The sequence below is a fragment of the Triturus cristatus genome, chromosome 10, assembly GCF_964204655.1.
Source record: "Triturus cristatus chromosome 10, aTriCri1.1, whole genome shotgun sequence".
NCBI lineage: Eukaryota > Metazoa > Chordata > Amphibia > Caudata > Salamandridae > Triturus > Triturus cristatus.
The window spans coordinates 652,238,368-652,258,039 of record NC_140593.1 but is presented as its reverse complement, the minus strand read 5'-3'; the positions used below and the strand labels follow the sequence as shown (position 1 = coordinate 652,258,039).

The window sequence follows — 19,672 nt, the reverse complement described above, 5'->3', positions numbered from 1 at the left end:
GGGTCCTTGGGTGCCGGACTCTGGGTCACAGTCGCCGTGGGGTCGTCCTCTGGGTCTTTGTCCACTCCGGCACTGGCCAGGCTTGGCTGGTGCAGAGTGTGTTGGGTCCGCGGTCCCGGGCTGGTGCCAGGGATAGCAAGTAGGTTTCTTGAGTAGAGCCTCTACTCGTGGGAGTCCCAGGGGCTTAGAGCTAAAAGGTAGCCAGGTCCTCCGGGGTTGGTGAGGTTGCTGGCCACGTGGGATGCCGCGCTGGTGCAGGTTCGAGAGTCGACAGGCCGGTAGGGCTGGGGCCAAAGCAGTTGGTGTCTTCTTCTCTTTTTAGCAGCTGCAGGGCAGGTCTTTGTTCTTCTTGCTCTTCTTGTCGTTTTTCTATCTGGAATCTGAGGAAGGAAGGTTCAGGGGGCCCCTAAATACTAGATTTAGGGGCGTTACAGGTAGGTGAAGGCCAGGGACCAATGGGTCCTTGTCCTGGGGTGGGTACACCCCCTATCCTGCCTCTCTCCTGTGGGAGGGGGGCAGTAGCCTAATCCTGATAGGGTAGGGCCTCCCATCTTCAAGATGGCGAGAGCCTGGAGATGTGCTTCACCTCGCCTCCCCCACCTGAGGGGTGGGGTGGGCAGGCTGGCACATCCCCTGTCCTTGTATGGGGTTTCCGGCCAAGCTTCCCGCCAGAGTGGGGGGTTGCAGTGGCCTGGGGAAACTCCAACTGGCGGCAGGCCTTTGAAGCTTCCCTTTGCTCATCCTGGGGGAGGAGATTTCTCACCTCACCCAGGATGTGCATTGTTGCAGGCCCGGGAGAGCAGGGGCTCTCCCACCCAGGGGTCCAGCAACGTGTCTGCTGTGTGGCAGCCTGGGCAGCCTCAGAGCAGACGTGGATTGCAAGTTAGCTGTACGGGGGCATCTTCTAAGATGCCCTCTGGGGTGCTTAGTACATTAAATCCTACACTGGCATCAGTGTGGGTTCAATGTGCTGAGAAGTTTGATACCAAACTTCCCAGGCTTCAGTGTTGCCAATATGGTGCGGTGGAGCTCGTGTTTGACAAGCTCTCAGCACCATGTATTCTTAAATGACAGCACTGCACTTACAGTGCCCAGGAATGGACCCGGGTACTGTAGGGGCACAGGGCTCCTGCTCCTGTGCCCACACCATAGGCGTAATGCACCCAGCTAGAGGGGTGGCTGACATATGCCTTGGCAGTGTAGGTGATGGGCATGGTACACAGTGATGTGTGCCATGTCGACTCTTTGTTTTGTCCTGCACCCAGACACTCAGCCTGCAAGGGCAGTGTGTGTGTGTAAGGGTACAGGGCCTCTGAGGGTGGCACAATGAGTGCTGCAGCCCTTAGAGGCCTTCCCTGGTCACAAGGCCCTGGGTACCTAGGGTACCATTTACTAGGGGCTGACATGTGGCTAGGGTTTGCCAATTTGGAGTTTGTGTGGTTTAAGGAAGGAACATAGGCCCTGGGCACCTGATTGGCAGGAACCCAGGGTACACTCAATCGAAGTACATTCAGCAATTTAGCAAAAAGTGGGGGCATACCATGCAAGAAAGATGGCACTTTCTCACAGTGAGCAACAAATAAAAGCATGTGCGAGTGCTCCAAGTTAAAAGTCCTTATTAGAAGCCTCGCATGCGCACTGGCTCAGGTGAGACCTAACAAAGGTACATTTATGTTTAGAACCTAGCAGGACTTGGCACAGGTAAGTAAAATATACTCTCAAATACAAGACTTCATAAGGCAATGCAATTGTGGTTGAATTTGCAATTGTTACAAGTTGGTATTGGTTCAAAAAGCAGTTTACATTACACAATAATTACTTTTAGAATACTTTAGATTACTTTAGGATTACTCTGACTTCTGCGTGTGGTATGCCTAGATACCACACTGAGGGATCTCACAATACAAGGTAATTAAGACTTTTCCTCCATACAAGACAACAGTTCAACGCTTGAAACATTTTAGGCCCAAAAACTCATTACATGGGTTCCCATGAGAGAAAAATGTTTATCGATTTCACAGGTAAGTAAACGTCTCACGATTGGGAGTTAGGACCAGGGTTCCTCAAGGTCTAGGTAGGCACTCAAGTTGCACCACCAGTGGCACTTGGGTGGCTGGGTGCAGAGTGCAGGGGCCAAATATTAGCCAATGGGGCCTTCGATTAGGGACTGCTAACCTTCAGGCCACTCAGGTGTGGGAGCAAAGTTTGTGGGTGTAAGGTCAGGACTGCAGGGGCCAACAATCAGCACAGGAGCTGCACCTGCAGCGGCACTGGGGCGGCCGGGTGCAGAGTGCCAAGATGATGTCTGGGACCCTGTGATTCTCAATGAAGACCTTTGCTTCGGCAAAGTTGCTGCAGACTCTGGCAGAGAGACTTCCTGAAGGCAACTTCTTACTGGAGAGGTAAGTTCGAAGCTTGGGGGATTCCTGGACACTGTCGGTTAGGCCACTCGAGGCCGTGGGGCCTCAGGTGCAGGTGTGTCTTTTGGCGTCGGGTTTCTTTATCAGATCCAGTCCGGGGGGTGGACGACACTTCAGGCTGAGGCTGCAGGCGTCATCTTGAAGTTTAAGGGAGGCTGGGGATCACCAGCGAGACCTCCTTGTGGTGTTGGGCCGCTCGAACTCAGTGGTAGGCGTCGGGTGCAGATTGATGCAGATTCGCAGTCACCGGAATCCGGATTCTGTGGGTGAGTCTTGGCTTGAGCGAATCCGGTGCTCACAGGACATAGTTAGGTGAGTGCAGGCGCGTCCTCCATCATCTGGCCGTTGCTGGATGCTGAACTTGCCGGGATCCTTGAGTAGGCAGGTCGTAGACGGGGCAGGCTAGTAGGGCTGGGGCCAAAGCAGAAATGTCCTTCTTGGGTCAGCACAGCTCTTCGGTCCTTCTTTCTTCCTTGAATGAGAGGAGGTAAGGTTCAAGGTTTCCCCTAAATACCAAATTCGGAGACGTTTAAAGGGGTGTGCAGGTCAGGACCAATGGGTACACCCCCAACTATGCCACCCTCAAGCGGGAGGGAGCATGAGCCTCTCCCCAATTGGCTGTGTCTCCTCATCTTCAAGATGTAGGTGACCGATGTGTGCTTCACCTCGCCTTCCCCAACTGAGGGGGTGGGGTTGGCAAAGGAAGGCACACCTCTCAATCAATCACAGTATTTATAGAGCGCGTTACACACCTGCGAGGTTCTCAAGGCGCTAAGAGGGGGGGGGGGGCTGCTGCTACTGCTCGAAGAGCCAGGTCTTGAGGAGCCTCCTGAAGGCGAGCAGGTCCTGGGTCTGCCGTAGGTGGGTTGGGAAGGTGTTCCAGGTCCTGGCCGCGAAGAAGGAGAAGGATCTGCCTCCGAAGGTGCTTCGTTGGATTCGGGGGATGGCGGCGAGGGCGAGGCTTGCAGAACGGAGCTGGCGGGGGTGTAGAAGTGGAGTCTGCCGTTCAGGTACGCTGGTCCAGAGTTGTGGAGCGCTTTGTGTGCGTGGGTGAGGAGTTTGAAGGTGATCCTCTTTTTGATGGGGAGCCAGAGCAGGTCTCTCAGGTGAGGGGTGATGTGGATGCGGCAGGGGAGGTTGAGGATCAGGCGGGCCGAGGCGATCTGGAGGAGTTGTAGTCGTTGTAGGTGTTTGGTGGGGATTACGGCGTAGAGTGCGTTGCCGTAGTCCAGCCGGCTGCTGACGAGGGCTTGGGTCACCGTTCTTCTGGTTTCGATCGGGATCCACTTGTAGATCCTGCGGAGGGTGTTGAAGCAGGAGGAGGAGACGGCGTTGACCTGCTTGGACATGGAGAGGGAGGAGCCAAGGATGAATCCCAAGTTGCGTGCGTGGTCCGTGGGTGTCGGAGCTGTTCCTAGTGCAGTCGGCCACCAGGAGTCGTCCCAGGCAGACTGAGATGGGCAGAGGATGAGGACTTCTGTCTTGTCCGAGCTCAGCTTCAGGCGGCTGTTCCTCATCCACTCGGCGACGGCCTTCATACCCTCGTCGAGGTTGGTTTTGGCGGTGTGCGGGTCCTTGGTGAGGAAGTGGATGAGCTGTAAGATGTGTTAAGTATTTTAGCACTGTTGACTCTCTTGTGATTTTCCTTTGCAATTTTTCCCTAATGCACCAGTCTGAGAATCTCTTCCACTTTGCTACATAGCATTTCCTTGTGGTAGGCCTTCTTGCCTCCCTGAGCACTGCCATTGTGCTCGCCGGTAGTTTGAGCTGTGCAAACTAAGTCGTCAGGAGCCATGCCACCAGGCTGAGGCTCTCTGGCTCTGAGTGTAGCACCCTTCCGTTCTGCATTGTTAACAGGTCCCTTCTTTTTGGGAATTTGTGTGCTGATGCCTGCGCCATCTCCACAATTTGCAAGAACCATGACTGTCTGGCCCACTGAGGCGCTATTAGTATCAGCGACGTTGCTGATCCTGCATTTGCTGAGTACCCTGTGTATCAGTGGGATAGGGGGAAAAGCGTATGCAAATGTCTGACCAACTTATCCATAGCGCATTCCCTTGTGACCGATGGTCTGGTTGTCTGGATGCGAAGTGTTGGCATTTTGCTGTGTTGCAAATAGGTCTATTTGCGGTGTACCCCACTTCTGAAATACTCTCTAATTCCGGTTTGTTGATCTCCCATTCGTGGGATGCTGACATCTGCCTGCTAATTGTCTGCCTCCACGTTGTCCTTCTCTAGGAGATGTATTGCTAGTAGGTCTATCCTTAGTGGGATGGCCCATGCCCATATGTCCTGTGCTAGCCTCAATAGCGCTACTGACTGAGTTCCTCCCTGCTTGTTGATGTAGAACATGGTCGTGGTGTTGTGTTTGTATCAACACCCTATTTCCGCACAGCTGCTTCTGAAATGCTCTCAGTGATAGGAACACTGTTTTTAGTTCCAGGTAATTGATGTGCTTGACCGCCTCCTGTTGCGACCATAGCCCTCTCACCTTGAGCTTGTGCATATGTGCGCCCCACCCCATCTGGGAGGCGTCCGTCGAGATGGTCACTGTTGGAGTTGGTTGTGTGAATGGTTCCCCCCCCCCCCCCCCCGAGATATTTTTTGCTTGTTCCACCACGCTATTTCCTGATCCACTGCATGTGTGACAACCACTAGATCTTCCCAACTCCGAGTTGCCTGTGACCATTGCTGCTATTTCCATTCCTGGAATGGTCTCATGTGCAGTCGAATATTTTGGACCAGGTGAATGCAGGATGCCATCATTCCCATTAGCTTGCTGACCGTCCTCACTGTCAGAACTTGCCCCTTGCGGTAACGACGTGTTTCCTTCAGTATCGCCAATGTTCTCTTCCTGCTGGGGAACACTTTGGCCTGCATGGTGTCGATCTCCGCCCCTAAGAAGATCTTGATTTACTCTGGCTCTGTTGACTATTTCTCCCAATGAATCGAGAAGCCCAGTACTGTCAGTGTTAGTATGACCTGCTGGATGTGTAGTTTGCATTGATGGTACAAAGTTGCCTTTACAAGCCAGTTGTCGAGATAGGGGTATACGTGTATCCCTTGCCTTCGTAGGTGTGCTGCGACAGCTGCTAGGCATTTTGTAAACACCCTTGGTGCGGATTTGAGGCCGAATGCCAGTACTGTGAACTGGTAGTGGCTTTGATTGATCACAAACCTTAGTAGGTGCTTGTGGTTGATGGGGATGTGCAAGTATGCGTCCTTTAGATCTATAGTATCTATGAAGTCTCCTTGCTGTATTTGTGGTATTACCTCCAGCAGGGAGGTCATCTTGAATCTTTGAGTCCTTATGAATTTGTTCAGGAATCTTAGATCTAGGATAGGTCTTAGTGTTTCGTCCACGTTTGGCACCAGGAAGTAAGTTGAGTAAACCCCTCTTGTTTCTTTGGTTCTGCGGTACCACCTCTATTGCCTCCTTGCTGAGCAATTCTTGCACCTCCAGCTGCAAGAGCGATAGCTCCTTTGTTGAGTGTGCCTTTCTGTTTGGAGGTTGTCTTTCTAACTCTATACAATATCCGTGTTGTATGATATTTAGAATCCATTTGTCCGATGTGACCTTCCTCCATTCCTGGATGAAGTCTCTTATTCTTCCCCCTAACGGTGTTGAGTGTTCGAGGTACTGTTTGTCGTTGAACGTTTGACTGCATTTTTTCTTTTTGTCTTTCCGCCCACCTCGAGGTGTGGCTAGGGTGGGGGCCTGAAACATGGCGGAGTCACTTAGTGGAGGGCTATTGTCCTCCCCTTCATGTTTGTCCTCGTCCGTTTCCGCGCCCTCGAAAGGACTGTCCCTGGGGTTGGTACTGCCAGTTTTGCTGCTGCTGCCCCTGGTTGTTCCCTTGGTAGCCTTGCTGGAACGTTTGGTGCAATGTGGTCGGAACGTTTGGTGCAATGTGGTCGGCACAATGCCTCCACTTCTACCACCTGGCCTCCTTGTGGGTGTGCCTCTTCTCATTCCCCTGAACTGCAACGCTCCCATGGACCTTGCTGTTTCGTTGTCCTTCTTGAGCTGCGTCATCTTGTCATCCACTGGTGTGCCGAACAGCTGCTCTCCATTAAAGGGTGTATTTAAGATGTTACTTTGTAACTCTGGCTTGAATCCCGAAATTCTGAGCCATGCTGGTCTTCTCAGTCACTCATATCATTAGCCTGCTTGATGTTTCTGCAGCATCCAATGCCGATTTCAGGCATGTGTTCGCCATGTTCTTTCCTTCTTCTACCAGGTGAGCTGCCCTTTGTTAGTACTGGTCTAGTAGATGCTTTAGGAGCTGCACCACTTCATCCCAGTGTTGGTATGCGTGCCTGTTGATAAGGGCGTTGAAATTTGCGATGCGCCAATGTATTGCCGCATTTCTCTCTACCTTTCTCCCTGTAAGATCCATCCTCCTACTCTCCTGGTCTGGAGGTGGTCCGGCATTTGTGGGAACATTAGCCCTCTTCCTAGCCGTTGCTGCAATTATGGAGTCAGCTGCCACTGACCCTTGGACGTATGCAGGGTCCCTTGAAGAATGTTTGTAGATGTCACAACTTTGCATACTGCTGCCTCCTTAAAGGCCTCTCTTCCCTGGTCCAGCACACTAGGGAACATGGGCAGGTATTGGCTCCTAGTCTGTTGAGGCAGTAGAGTTTCCAAGAGGAAACATGCCTTGGGCTTCTCCTCCTGCATTTTCATTCCATAAGTCTGTGCAGCCTTCTGTACGACCATGTTGTAGATCCCTATGTCGTCTGGCGGCGAGGGCCTCGAAGGGTATGTCTACGCCTTCTTCCGGCGATTCGGCATCGAGATCGTGCCATTCCACGTCTTGTGCCTCCGAGGACGTCGAGTCCCGGTAGGATTGCAGATCTTCATCGCCTTCTCCCTCGAAATAGTAGTCGTCTTCTCCCAGTTCCTCAACTGGTTCGGGTGTTTTCGGCGTCTTCGTCGTGCCTTTCGACTTCGACCGTGGGTTTCGGCGGGATGGTGTATTGGCTCATCTTCTCGTCGAAGTCCTTTTTCTGCTGTAGGATGCTTGCCATTTCGTCCTCGAGCCTCCTCTTCTTCCTCTTCATCTCGGCGACATGTTCGGCTTCAAGGGTTGGAGCGCTTCTCTTCAAGGCCGTCGACGACGATGTCGGCCCTTCTTTCCTCAGCACCGAGGTGTCCTTTTTGAGGGCAACTTTCGACGTCTTTGAGGGTTTTCGTCGATTGGGAGTCCTTTTCGAAGGATCCGCTCAGTTGACTGTCCCTGGAGGCTGTTGCTTTCGTCGAGTTTTTCGGCGGCAGAGCTCCTTTCGAGGACTTAGCTTCACCTCTAAGTGTCGCTCGGGGCTTTTGCTTCACTCTTTCGACTGTCGCTTGGATGTTTATGGGTCGACGCCTCCCTTACCTCCTTCAACATCTTATGGACCTCGACGACCGTGCAGTCCTCCGGTGATGTTGTCCTCTTCTCCATGGAGAGGCCCAAGTCTCGTAGCGTTGGAGGTGGCCCCTGCCCCTGTATGTTGTGGTTCGCCCTTCTCTGCCTCTCCCTTACTCTAAGGGTCTTGGGTGTAAACACTGAGCAGGTGTTGCAGTCTTCGCCTCTGTGGTCGAGCGGCAGGCAGAGGTTGCAGACTGGATGCTGATCCTTCTGGGCGTACTTGTAGTGGCAATTAGTGCAAAACTTGAATGGTGTTTTGTCCATCCCGGCGTTCAGGGAGCCCCCTGCAAGCGCATTCTACGTTGAACGTCTAGGTCTTGTTTGTTAAAACTTCTCCCTCGTCGCTCCGGGTACCTGACCTGTAGTCCGGTGTAGTTGAAAACTTGATTCTTCGTCGATTTTCTTCGATTTTGCTTGATTCCTCTTCCAAAACTCTGGAACTCTTTGGCAACGATCCAGTCCCAACGGCAGAAAAAAGAATCTGAAGATGGAGGCCAAAGGTGGGAGCTTCCGGAGGAAGCATGTGGACGTCACAAAGAACACCAAATGGTGGTATGTCGACACCCACCTGGGCCACAAAAAAAAAACAAAAAAAAAAAAAATGAGAATATAGACTACAATTCCAGACCCAACCACTAGATAGCGGAATAATGCACAGCATAGTGAATCCAGAAAGATTCACGCTGCAAAATATCAGGTTTTCGGACACCTTTTTAACCTGTTCTTTACATAATTTGCTAAAGGCTCTCCTACACTATTAGAGATACAGAGAGCATCTATTATATGATCAGAGCTGTAGGTAGATCTTTCCAATAGGTCTAGCATGGATGATGCATTATTTCTCTGCAATGGAGAGCTTATAAATATTTTACATAGTACAGAGGAAGAATACAGTAACTTAAGCTCCGGCATTCCTGATAGATCAGAAATTAGTGTTGTTTTCACGCTCTGTACTGCTAAACAAATTCATAGATCTTTTTTGAAATGTCATAGATGCATATGTTGGTATACAACACACTTAGGATTTGGCTTTATACCTTTCGGGCTATTGACAATATCAATATAGAAATCTGTAAGAGTGAAGTCTGTAGGGGGCTGTTAGAGCTACACTGCGGGAGGGTGGACATTACCAAAAATCTTAGAATGTTCGATCAGGACTAAAATTGTACGATGCTTCATGTTACACTGGGTATGTTTTTATTAGCAGTAAGATAGTCATTTGCTGCTGACAAAGCAATTTTGGTTTCCTCCATGACTTTTAAAAAATAAGCTGGAATAGAAGCTAAACCCTTCATCGAGCCTGCATGGCATGGTTTGTTTCGCATAAGATTTGATGTTGTCTTTTGGCAAATTCTTGCAAAAATTAGTCTTCTGGTTCTCAATTTCTTCTCCGTCACTGTATTAAGACTCAAACACTTGACCAATTTGAATCTAAATTCTCTGAATTGATGTTAATACCTCAAACCTCCATGAAATTGTCAATTTTATTATGCGATCACAATGAGCTTTTCCTTATGGATCCTCAAATCGATTGTAAGGGAACAATTGTTCTGCTGAACAGTCCTCCACTGGAAGCCACAGGAAGGAAATGTTGAACAATCACAGTGAACGTTTCCTCATAAATCAAGGTAATTATAAAGGACCAAATGATCTGATGAAAAATATCTTCCGTGAGGTGCCACAACCCACAACTGATGCCACCTTCACGTGAAACGTTTTCTCCAGTTCTGGATCTCCAAGCCAGTGGTTGTTAACCTCTTGACTTTAGTGGACCCCCACTTGATCATTACTGGAATTCAGGAAATTCCCACTAACTCATTATTGGAATCCAGGGATCCCACAGAGTCATTACTGGATAGTGAAAACACTGGTGACTGAACGGCAAAACAATAGACAAAAATAAAGAAAGCTGCATTCAACAAACAAATACACAAACAATGAAATATTTTACTTAATTCTCAAATATATATTTTAAAAGATGGGAAGGGTGGGGCTTTGCTAAATTCAATTGAGGCCACTCATCACCCATACTATAATTTGTTTGATGCACTTGCACTGCTCCCACAAATCAATCTGAGAATACCAACGTAATTTTTACTCTCCAATTTTAATTTTAATTCCTTAATATTAACAGAACGTTTTCAAATTCACAGTTTTACATTTTGATTCTTTATATACACTTTAATTATTTATTATTATTTCTTTTTCTAAGCAAATGAGGACCCCCTGAGTAGGCGTTGTGGACACCCAGGGAACACCAGACCACAGTGAACCAGGGCTATAAGCCACCATACACCCATCCGTCATGAAACCTTACCACCACCAGCCAAAGCCGTTGATGTGGTCCGGGCGGCGACATAGCCAGAGGCAAAATCAGGACCAAGACCCAAAACAATGGCGCCAGGCGGGGCTTGGAAATTTAAAAACTACAGCATGGCATGAGCACTTCTGTGATTAGTCACAGTGTAAAAGGGGCCTGTATAATAATTGGCAGCAATAAGGTTAACCTTTTAGACCAAAAGGCCAGACCGGCAAAGAAAGAGTCAATTAGACAGAAAATATGTCTTAACAGAGGCTCTTCAATCTTGCCATAAATTGCCCTCACAAAGCTATACATGATGTTGCAGTTGATCAATTTTAAATATCATAAAGGACGCCTCGCTCACCTATTCTGGCACTAAATCACAAGGGTCTGCAGCATCACAGTTTCCCGAAACTTCCTTTCCTGTCACACTAGCCCTTCGCAGCTCGCTGTGGCTCTCCACACCACCGTAATGAGAGACACAGGCCAAGTCGGGGGGAGGGGTAGAGCAATACGCAGGAAATGAAAAAGTGGGGATCACCAGGGCTAGCAATCCACTCCCGCAGCTACACGGCAAAGGGAAGTAATAGTCACCTAGACAGCAAAAGTTAGCAGCAGCACGTGACGCGAATGCAGGCGGCAGTTGACAGCCAGAGTCACAGATAGGAAAGTCCTCCAAAGCAGCCTCACGGCTCGCAGCTCAGCTGCAGCGAGAAACATATGCATCGATGGCTGCCATAGAATGCTGCCATCAGTGGATTCTGCCACACAAAAATGTCTGCATTCTGGCTGTATCAGTAGAAGTTGTGTGATGACATGACTCTTTTGCAGGCAAGATCTCCTTCAGAAGCACCAAATACAGATGTCATTTAAAGGATAGAAATAAAGGAACTGGCCTTGGACAGAGACAGAAAATGTACATGGTAAATGTCTCAACATCTTGGATGAAGACAAAGTAAGAACTGGATTCTCAGCATTGTAGGCCTAGACGCGCAAAGTCTTGAGGGCGATTACCCGTGCCTCAATTTACACCTGTCTTATAGGTACAGTACAGTCTTTTTCTGCCTAAGCAACTTGAACAAAGTTATGTCTATGTAAGCATTTGTCTTTCGTTTTCGTCCTCTAAAATAAATCTAACTTGAAACACTTTCCAAATAATTTTTTTAGGACTTTTTCAGCTTAGAAAAACTGCTTTAAAAAATGTATTCCAGAATCCCAAAGGAAGGCAGAGAATTAATATCACCAAAGATCATGTGGCAAATAACCAAATGTATTCTAAACAGATGAACGAGGTTTTCAACTCTGACTACATATTTGCTTCTGAATCCAATGGCAGAAAATTTTATCTGAAGATCGCTCATCTGTTGTATGCCATTGTGAACATCATGTTAACGTCCTCATGAGTAGTATTGCCTCATCTCCCCATATTGCCAACATCCAAAAATTACCCATATACACTGCATTTCGAAAACCAACCACTATATGGTGGATTACTTCACAGCATGTTGATCTAGATTGGCTCACGCTGCAAAAATATACAGATAATTTTCACTCATGATGTGACTTACCAGTGAAGACAGTCCCATCAAGAAAGAGAGGGAAAGAAACCCATGCAACATTTGTCATCTTGGGCACCCCATTCTTGCCCTCTATCCCGGAGTGCTCTACTATCTCGGACATGTATCAGTGTGCCAATCTCCTACACTGTCCTCACCTAAATCAAATAACGTTTTCTTCTTTTCGTTCCTCTCATCTTTCTGCCACTAATAGCACAGCATCATGGTTTAAGATCTTCTCTGCTTCCAACATAGTATAGGCTATGTTCTCCAGATGAAAATACCAATCTAGTTAATTTTCTCCTACTCTACTCATGGTACACTTGAGTTTACAGAAGAGAACCTCCTCCATTCTTTGATTTTATGACCACTGATTGAAGGTTTATTTTCCAGTAGGATCCTAAAAATAAAATACAAAAACTGTCAACATTACAACCAATACCTCATTCAGCGCAGACTGCCACTTGAAACCAGCTAGGGTTCCCATCATCATTCGCTTCATGGTGCTTGATTCAGGAGAGCTGAGATCCTGTAAGCACAAAGCAAACAAAGGAATCAACAGTTGAGGTGAGAAAGGCAGATCAATCTTGCATCATTCAGCCACATCATACAGAAGAATCATGTGAGCAGATGAGAATAGCATCGCAAAACAATTTTCAATATTTTAATTTGCAGAGCTTCCCTTTGTAATTCTGTTAGCCAAACAACCCATGCAGTTATATCTAGGAACTTAAGTTGACAGCTCACTCCATAGAAATCCTATTTTGGTACCCTTAATAACGTATGCCTCCTTTGATCAATATGCACCACCTGGAAATATAATGTATTTATGGACATATAAGATACTGACAAATTTGTTGCCAATCGAACAAGCAGTTCAAAAGTTATAAAAGAAGGTTCCAAAATAATGTCCCACCACCAATAAAGTAGTATTTTCATTAAGAATTTGACGTGCATGGGTAACCCCAAAAATCAATTAACAGGTGGCCACCATATTTTATACAAGGTGTTCTTTCAGTCATATGGTGACTATCCTGGTTTGGCGAAAATGAGTAAGGCAGTTTTGAAGCTATAAAGCAAGTAGCCCGTTGTCAGTGTGGTTCTTAATCTAGATCTTTCAAAACTGTAACATTTGATCGTGCATACACAGAGCATGTGCACTACTACAGGTCACACAAGTTTGCGAAAACTATAAAAATGCAAACAGGTAGCTCAGAATGTCAAGTTGAATAGACCGGAATGCCCCCTGCATAATCTGCGCTCGTAAGCCTCTGCCCTAAGTGAACCTGCATGAAGGTTTCTGTCCAGTTTTGTATAATCATGCATGGGCACTGAGAGCCAATGTAGCTTTGTATTTGAAAGTGTTTTAACCAATTGGGGGCACCAGGCTGTGCTAAGAGGAGGGCACGAGGGGTCTCAGCAAGGAGTCTGCCCAATGGAGAAACCCGGAGCAAGAGCTGCAAATGGGGAACTTCATGTGACCTGTGAGGTGGAGTACTAGAGACACCACCCAAAAAGGAGGCTGCCTGGAGGTGCTAAGGTATGTAGGAGCTGTGCCAGAACGGTGGCTGACTGCAGAAGAACTGTGCCAGTGACTGTTTCCCATTCAATAACATACTGTGGAAGAACAGAGGCCTAGAGCAGTGGGACCTCTATCTCAGAGTGACTGCTGGTGCTGCGGACAACCTTTGGCACCTGCGCAGCGAAAAGTGTCGACCTGCATCAAAAAATAAATTGCACAATGTGGCACATCCATCCACAGAATCGTGTTTGTATGCAGCAACCCAACATGAGACTTCTATCACTTGGCTGGACTAACACCTCCCTATCTGCTCTTGTGAAACACCTAAGAAGTGGGGAGGGGCTTGAAGTAAAGCCCACAGAGGCAGGCAGAAGTATTGGTAGTAAATGAACTGCAACGACAGCCTGGGTAAATCTGTAAGTGCTCTGCCAGTGGAGCCAACTGAACAAGGAAAGTTATGACAACTTTCTGAACAATGGGTACAACAGTCTGACTGGATCTTCACTGATTAAGGGGAGGGGGGATGGGGGGGGGGGTTGAGCGAAGGGGAGCAAGGGAAGGAGATAGTCCAAGCCCCTGCCATATAAGGCTTGGACCTGCTATTCTCCACCTGTGCACCCCCAACTCCAGAGCATAAGTATCGCTTTAGCATAGTGCTACAGCTGGAAAAAAGCCTCTTATGCCATGTTGTGCCAGTAATTCATTACGATCCTGTGCAACTGAGGGTTTGCAAGAATAAAATGCTTATATTGTATTGCCATCAAGAACTTGACACTAATTATTGGTGGGTTAAGCAACTTAAAAACAGCTTGGAAGGTGGAAAGTTATCACAACACTCTATAAACAACCTAAACACTTGATGACTATTGTATGAGAGTGCCCCTTTTTGACATGGCCACCCCCACTTTTTGACTGGTAAATGTGATTTTGACTGAAAGTGCACTGGGTTCCTGCTAACCACGTCCCCAGTGCCAGAGCTCTTTCCCAAAACTGTACAATTGGTCCCCAATTGGTAAAAACATTTAGCACTCTAGGTAAATCCCTAGTAAATAGTACATTTAGCTGATCCGCAGAGCCTTCAGGACCTTCCTAAGGTGGATCAGGTGATCCTGCAAGGTAAGCAAAACGATTCCAGCTCAGCAAGGACTGTTTTCACCAGCCTTTGGAAGGTGGCAGGGGCATTATTTAATCCAAAGGTCATCACAGTGAACTGGAAGTGCCCATCTGGAGTAGAGAATGCAAATTTATCTTTGGCTCCAGGATTCAGACCTATCTGCCAGTACCCTGATGTGAGATCAAAAGTACGCAGATACTTGGCTGCCCACAACCGGTCAATCAATTTATCAACCCTATGAATTGGGTGTACATCAGTTTTTGTGGCTGCATTGAGGTCCCTATAGTAAACACAAACCTAATTTCTTTCTTTCCAACTTGGGAGTGAGGTTTGGGAACTAAAACAACTGTGCTGGGCCAGGGGCTCTCCGAGGGTTCAATGACAATTTCAGACTCTTGCTTACGTCAACCTTTCTTCTCTCCTTGACATGGTCAGACTGTCTGTAAATTTTAATTGACATATAGGCTGTCACCAGTGTCCACATCATGTGTGCACCAGTTAGTCTGACCAGGGGTAAGGAAGAAGAGCTCGGCAAACTGGTTTAGGACTTGCCTTCAATCAGTCTGCTGTTGGGCAGCGAAGGTGTCTGACAAGATAACTCTTTCAACTGACCGATCTTTAGGGTTCTGAGAGAGGTGGTCAGGGTGAGGTTCGCTCTCTGCTTCATGATCCTCACCTGTGACCATAACCATGGTCAGTTCAGCCCTGTCATTATAGGGTTTCAGGGGGTTTACATGGATGACCCTCTTGGGATTCCTGCATGTGCCAAGGTCCACCAAATAGGTCACTTTCCCATTTCTCTCAAGGATAGGGCAAGGCCCAATCCATTTGTCCAGGAGGGCTCTAGGAGCCACAGGCTCCAAAACCCATACCATCTGCCCTGGTGGGAACTCCATGGCAGCATTTTGATCATACCAGAGCTTCTGGGGCTCCTTTCTGGCTTCAAGGTTTTTGTTTGCTTTTTCCATATACTCAGCCATCCTGGAACGAAGGCCAAGTACATAGTTCACAATAGCCTGCTTAGGATCTTTGAGAGGTCTCTCCCATTCCTCCTTCAAAAGACACAGATCTCCTAACCTCTCTGTAAGCAAAAAGCAGGCACGGCTGTAAGACATCACATTTCCTTCTGAGCTTTTCAGGGAGTCCACCAATCATACCTTTCAGGGTCTTGTTAAACCTTTCAACAAGCCCATTTGTCTGCAGGTGGTAGGGGGTAGTGAACCTATAGATCACTCCACACTAAGGCCACGTGTTTGTAGTATACAGACAAAGTTTGAGCCTCTTCCCGATGCTACTTACTTTAGAAAGCCAGCCCTGGTAAACATACCAAGGAGGGCCTGAGCCACTGCAGGGGTATTGGTGAGCCTCGGGGGAATTGCCTCATGATACCTGGTGGCATGATCCACTCCCAACAGAATACATCCGTTTGCTGATGCTGTTTGGGGGTCAAGGGGACAAACAATGTCAATACTAACACTCTCAAAGGGTACTCCAACAACTGGAAGTGGAATTAAGGGGGTCTTTGGGTGGTTATCGGTCTTTTTACTGGCTTGACAGGTGGCACAGGAGTAACAAAACCTCTACACCTTCTGGGACATTTATGGCCAGTAGACGTGGTTCACCAACCTACAGGAAGCTTGGGTCTGGCCAAGATGACCAGCTAGGGAAATGTTATAGGCCAATGTTTAGGAGAAACTAACTCTCTAAACTTCGGAGGCACTACCACTCTTTTAGTGGCATCAGGTTAGGGTCTACAGCCTCAGTGTAGGAGACCCTCGTCAAAATAGGTCTATGGGAACAACTGATACTTCCCTTTTCCTGATCAGCAGCTTACTGCTTCAGGCTTTCAAGGGTGGAGCAGGTTAACTGTCCTTGGCACAGATCTTCCCTAGAGGGCACCCCTGGGCCCTAACGCTCTGCTGTGTAAGGCCCAAGCTCCTGGGTCTTAGTTCCCTCTGGAGCTGACAAGTCTTCTAAGTGAAGAGAGGGGACATGATCTGGGGTCTGATCACAAGTTGGTTTCCCAGACTTCTTGCCTTTCCTTTTGGAAGGTAGGGCTATATTTCAGGTTCCAACACCCTTTTCATCCTGGGTTCTACTCTGCGCTCTTGTTGTTACACCTACCCACTCACATATTCCCGGCATTGCTGCATGGGTTTTCTTTCCTACCTCAGCCCATGCTGAGGTCTCCAAATCAATCAATCAGTTGAGATTTATAAAGCGTAGCTAATCACCCGAAAGGGTATCCAGGCGCTTGCAGATCCAGGAGGCTTATTCAAACAGCCAGGTATTTGGGTCATTCAGAATACCAGAAGTGAGGTGATGGTCCAGAGGTGCGTGGTGAGGCTGTGCCAGGTCATTGCTGCGATGTGGGAGGAGTAGAGTACTCTACTTCTGCTTCAGTAGATGTAGGAAGTATGGGCAAGTGAAAGGGAGGAAAAATAGGGATGTTTGGGATCAAACATTTTGTATTGGTAAACCCACACTGATGCCAGTGTCGGATTCACCAATACATGCACCCAGAGAGCACCTTAAAGGTTCTCCCTAAGAGTGGAGGAACATGGTGGCCGCAGTGTAACGGCCGCGGGTTGCTTCCCCGGCAATTTGAAGATGACATGATTTAGTGGTTCGGGAGACCTGGGAGACTCTTCGTTTAACCCTTAAACAAGAAAGCCTTCTCCTTACCCCTTCGGCGAGGTTGTGCGAGGTTGTGCCGATGTTGTACCGATGTTTTTGCCGGCTGGAGGCTTCGTTGATCTTCACGGCGCTTGGGAGACCCGATGTGCGGAAGTGAGCAGCGCTGGGCGGGACGCAGTGACGCCGGACGCGCCTGCATCCAGAGCTCCAGGTGGAAAGACGGGGGGTGGAGTGCCTGCTGTGGAGTTGCGTTGGAGGTGGGGAGTCGCAGAGAGGGCCTGGAGGCGCGGTGAGCTGTTTCCTTTATTGCTGTGTTGTGCAAGGGGGAGGACGTGCGCCCCGGGAGTCCCTGGCTGGTCTTCGATCCAGGCAGGAGGTGTTCCGCTGTCGCCTCAGGCAGAGACTCTGGATAATACCCAGTCCAAATTAAACCGGTTTCCTGGGAGAAAGTCAGTGTGGGGGGTAGAAGGGACAAAGGCAGCTGACGGTGGGACTCCGTTTTTAGGGGGAACAAAAGGCATAAGAGATATAAAAACTGGACCATTGGAAGCAGTAAAAGATAAACCTGAAAAGGGTCTCTCTGAATGTATGGAGAGAGGTATTATATTTCAGACGGGAACATCACCCCCAAAATTGAGCAGATATGCATTGCGGGCGAGGGCAGCTTATCTGACCTCAAACACAGCGATCACTCATTTAGCTGTACCTCTGCGAGCCCCTCCACCGGTCGCTGAAGTAAGAGCCTCGGGTAAACAGGGGGGGAATCTAAGAAAATTAGCGCCTTCGGGCGAACCCAAAGATCAAAAGGGTAAAACAAAACCCCGTGTTAAAAAAGCTATTCCCTCCAAGGCAAAAATGACTCCATCTCTTAAAACATACTATTAGGTCATGTCTCTTACCTCAACAAGTCCAAAGTCCTCTTGCACAACCCATCTCGCGTCAACCCGGGCCTTGGCTCTCCGCCCCGCCCCCTCCCCTCCATCCAAAACTCCAAAAGCAACGATAGCGGAGCGTCCAATGAGCAATCACAAAAGAGTTCAAGGGGAATTTGTGCCCCCTAACGTCGGCGATACTTTTAAACCTCCTGAAACTTTTAGTTCTCTCGAAATGGGTAAAACTGCAAACCAGGAAGCCGCGGTACACCCTGAAATCAGTCTCACTAACAGATTAGCAGTTTTGGAGCAGACGGAGCAAGCTCAAGACCAGGTCCGAAAATCGATTTCTGGGGAGGAGAGTGGATGGGTAGAGGGTGGATCAGTACAGAAAGTCGCAATGGAGAAGGTCAAGGAGCAAGGTGCAGAGCAGCGGGTGTTCTCTAATAGCCCTGACGATCGGAGTAATAGTGCCTCTGGTACTTCCTCGCCCGAAACCCGGAGCACTCTAGCGTCAGATTCACATTCTCTTGTGGACCTCCTCCTGGCTATGAAAGAGGAGATGACAAGTAGATTTAAAACCTCCGAGGCAAATCAAGCAGACCTGGCGAATAGGTTTCTAGTCTCAGAGGAGAACCAGGCGGCTATTCGGTCTTCATGTGAGGCCCTAGCTCAGAGGCTAGACGAGGTCACTATAAGGACTGAGGCAATCGAAGAGGAGATCCCCAAGATGAAAGAACAGATAGAGTCCACCTCTATACAGCTTGTGAAACTAGCTACACAGAACAAGGATCTGAGAGATGATCTTGAGAGACTGGAGAATCACTCGAGGAAAAACAATCTGAAATTTTTAAACATCCCAGAAGCCTTGGAGGGAGAAGATATAAAGGGGTTCCTGATTACCTTAATGAAAGACACAGTCCTTAACAGCCATCCTAACATCGATCTTAACCATGAAATTCAGAGGGCGCACAGAGACCCCTTTAAAAGAAACTTGGGAAGGCAAAAACCCCGGAAAATATTGGTTAATTTTTTATCATACTCAGTTAAAGAGTAGATCCTCTCCGCAGCCTTAAAGGAAGGGATCATCCCCTCCCCAGTGTCCGACCTACCTCCCTTCTCCTTCTCAATCAGATCGGACATCTCGCATATAACCGCAGAAAGACAGTGGGAGTTGGGGAAGAGGCTGGCAGAGCTAAACAGTTTAGGGGCAAAGGCCCAACTGAGGTTCCCCGCTACCCTGCGAGTGATGTGGGACAACCACATGCATATGATCCGTGCAACGGAAGAAGCGGATTCTCTGATTCTGCAGATACAGCTTAGAAAGCAGGGGGGGGGGGGGTGTTGTACCCGAATAGGCATCGCCTATTGGAAGGGAGGGTTCCTCAGGAAGTAGTTAGATTTGGGGGTCACGGGGGCTCCTGTTTAGAAGGGGGGCGGGGGGGGTGCACAGGGTAAGGGTTTAAATGGGCGAAAATATTTAAAATACTTCTCATCTTGCCTAGTCGGTAGAGACATCCATTCAACTCGAGCAGGAGATGTCCGATCCGCGGAATGGTGAAATGAAAGGGGGGCGTAGTATTCAGTTTATCTCATGGAATTTGAATGGGTTGAGATGCTCCAGGAGACGGAGATTATTTTTTAAATATTTAGAGCTGTCATCAGTCCAGGTTTGCCTGTTGCAAGAAACCCATCTAAACCAAATAGAGGCACAAATATCTTTTTCTAAATTACCTTGGGTACAATGCTTTTGCTATTCCCAACAATCATTAAATAACCGTGGGGTCGCAATCTTGGTAAAAAAAGGGGCCCCATGCACGATTAAATCTGTT

General features: G+C 48.3%; 1 protein-coding gene across 1 annotated transcript in view; it reads right to left on the bottom strand.

Annotated features, from left to right (window-relative positions):
* GLYR1 (glyoxylate reductase 1 homolog) overlaps nucleotides 1-19,672 on the bottom strand; it is a 456,170-nt gene that overhangs the window by 216,089 nt on the left and 220,409 nt on the right. The window contains exon 6 of the mRNA XM_085632218.1: nucleotides 12,138-12,224. Coding sequence (XP_085488344.1) covers nucleotides 12,138-12,224 — 87 coding nt within the window. The remainder of the gene's footprint in view (nucleotides 1-12,137; nucleotides 12,225-19,672) is intronic.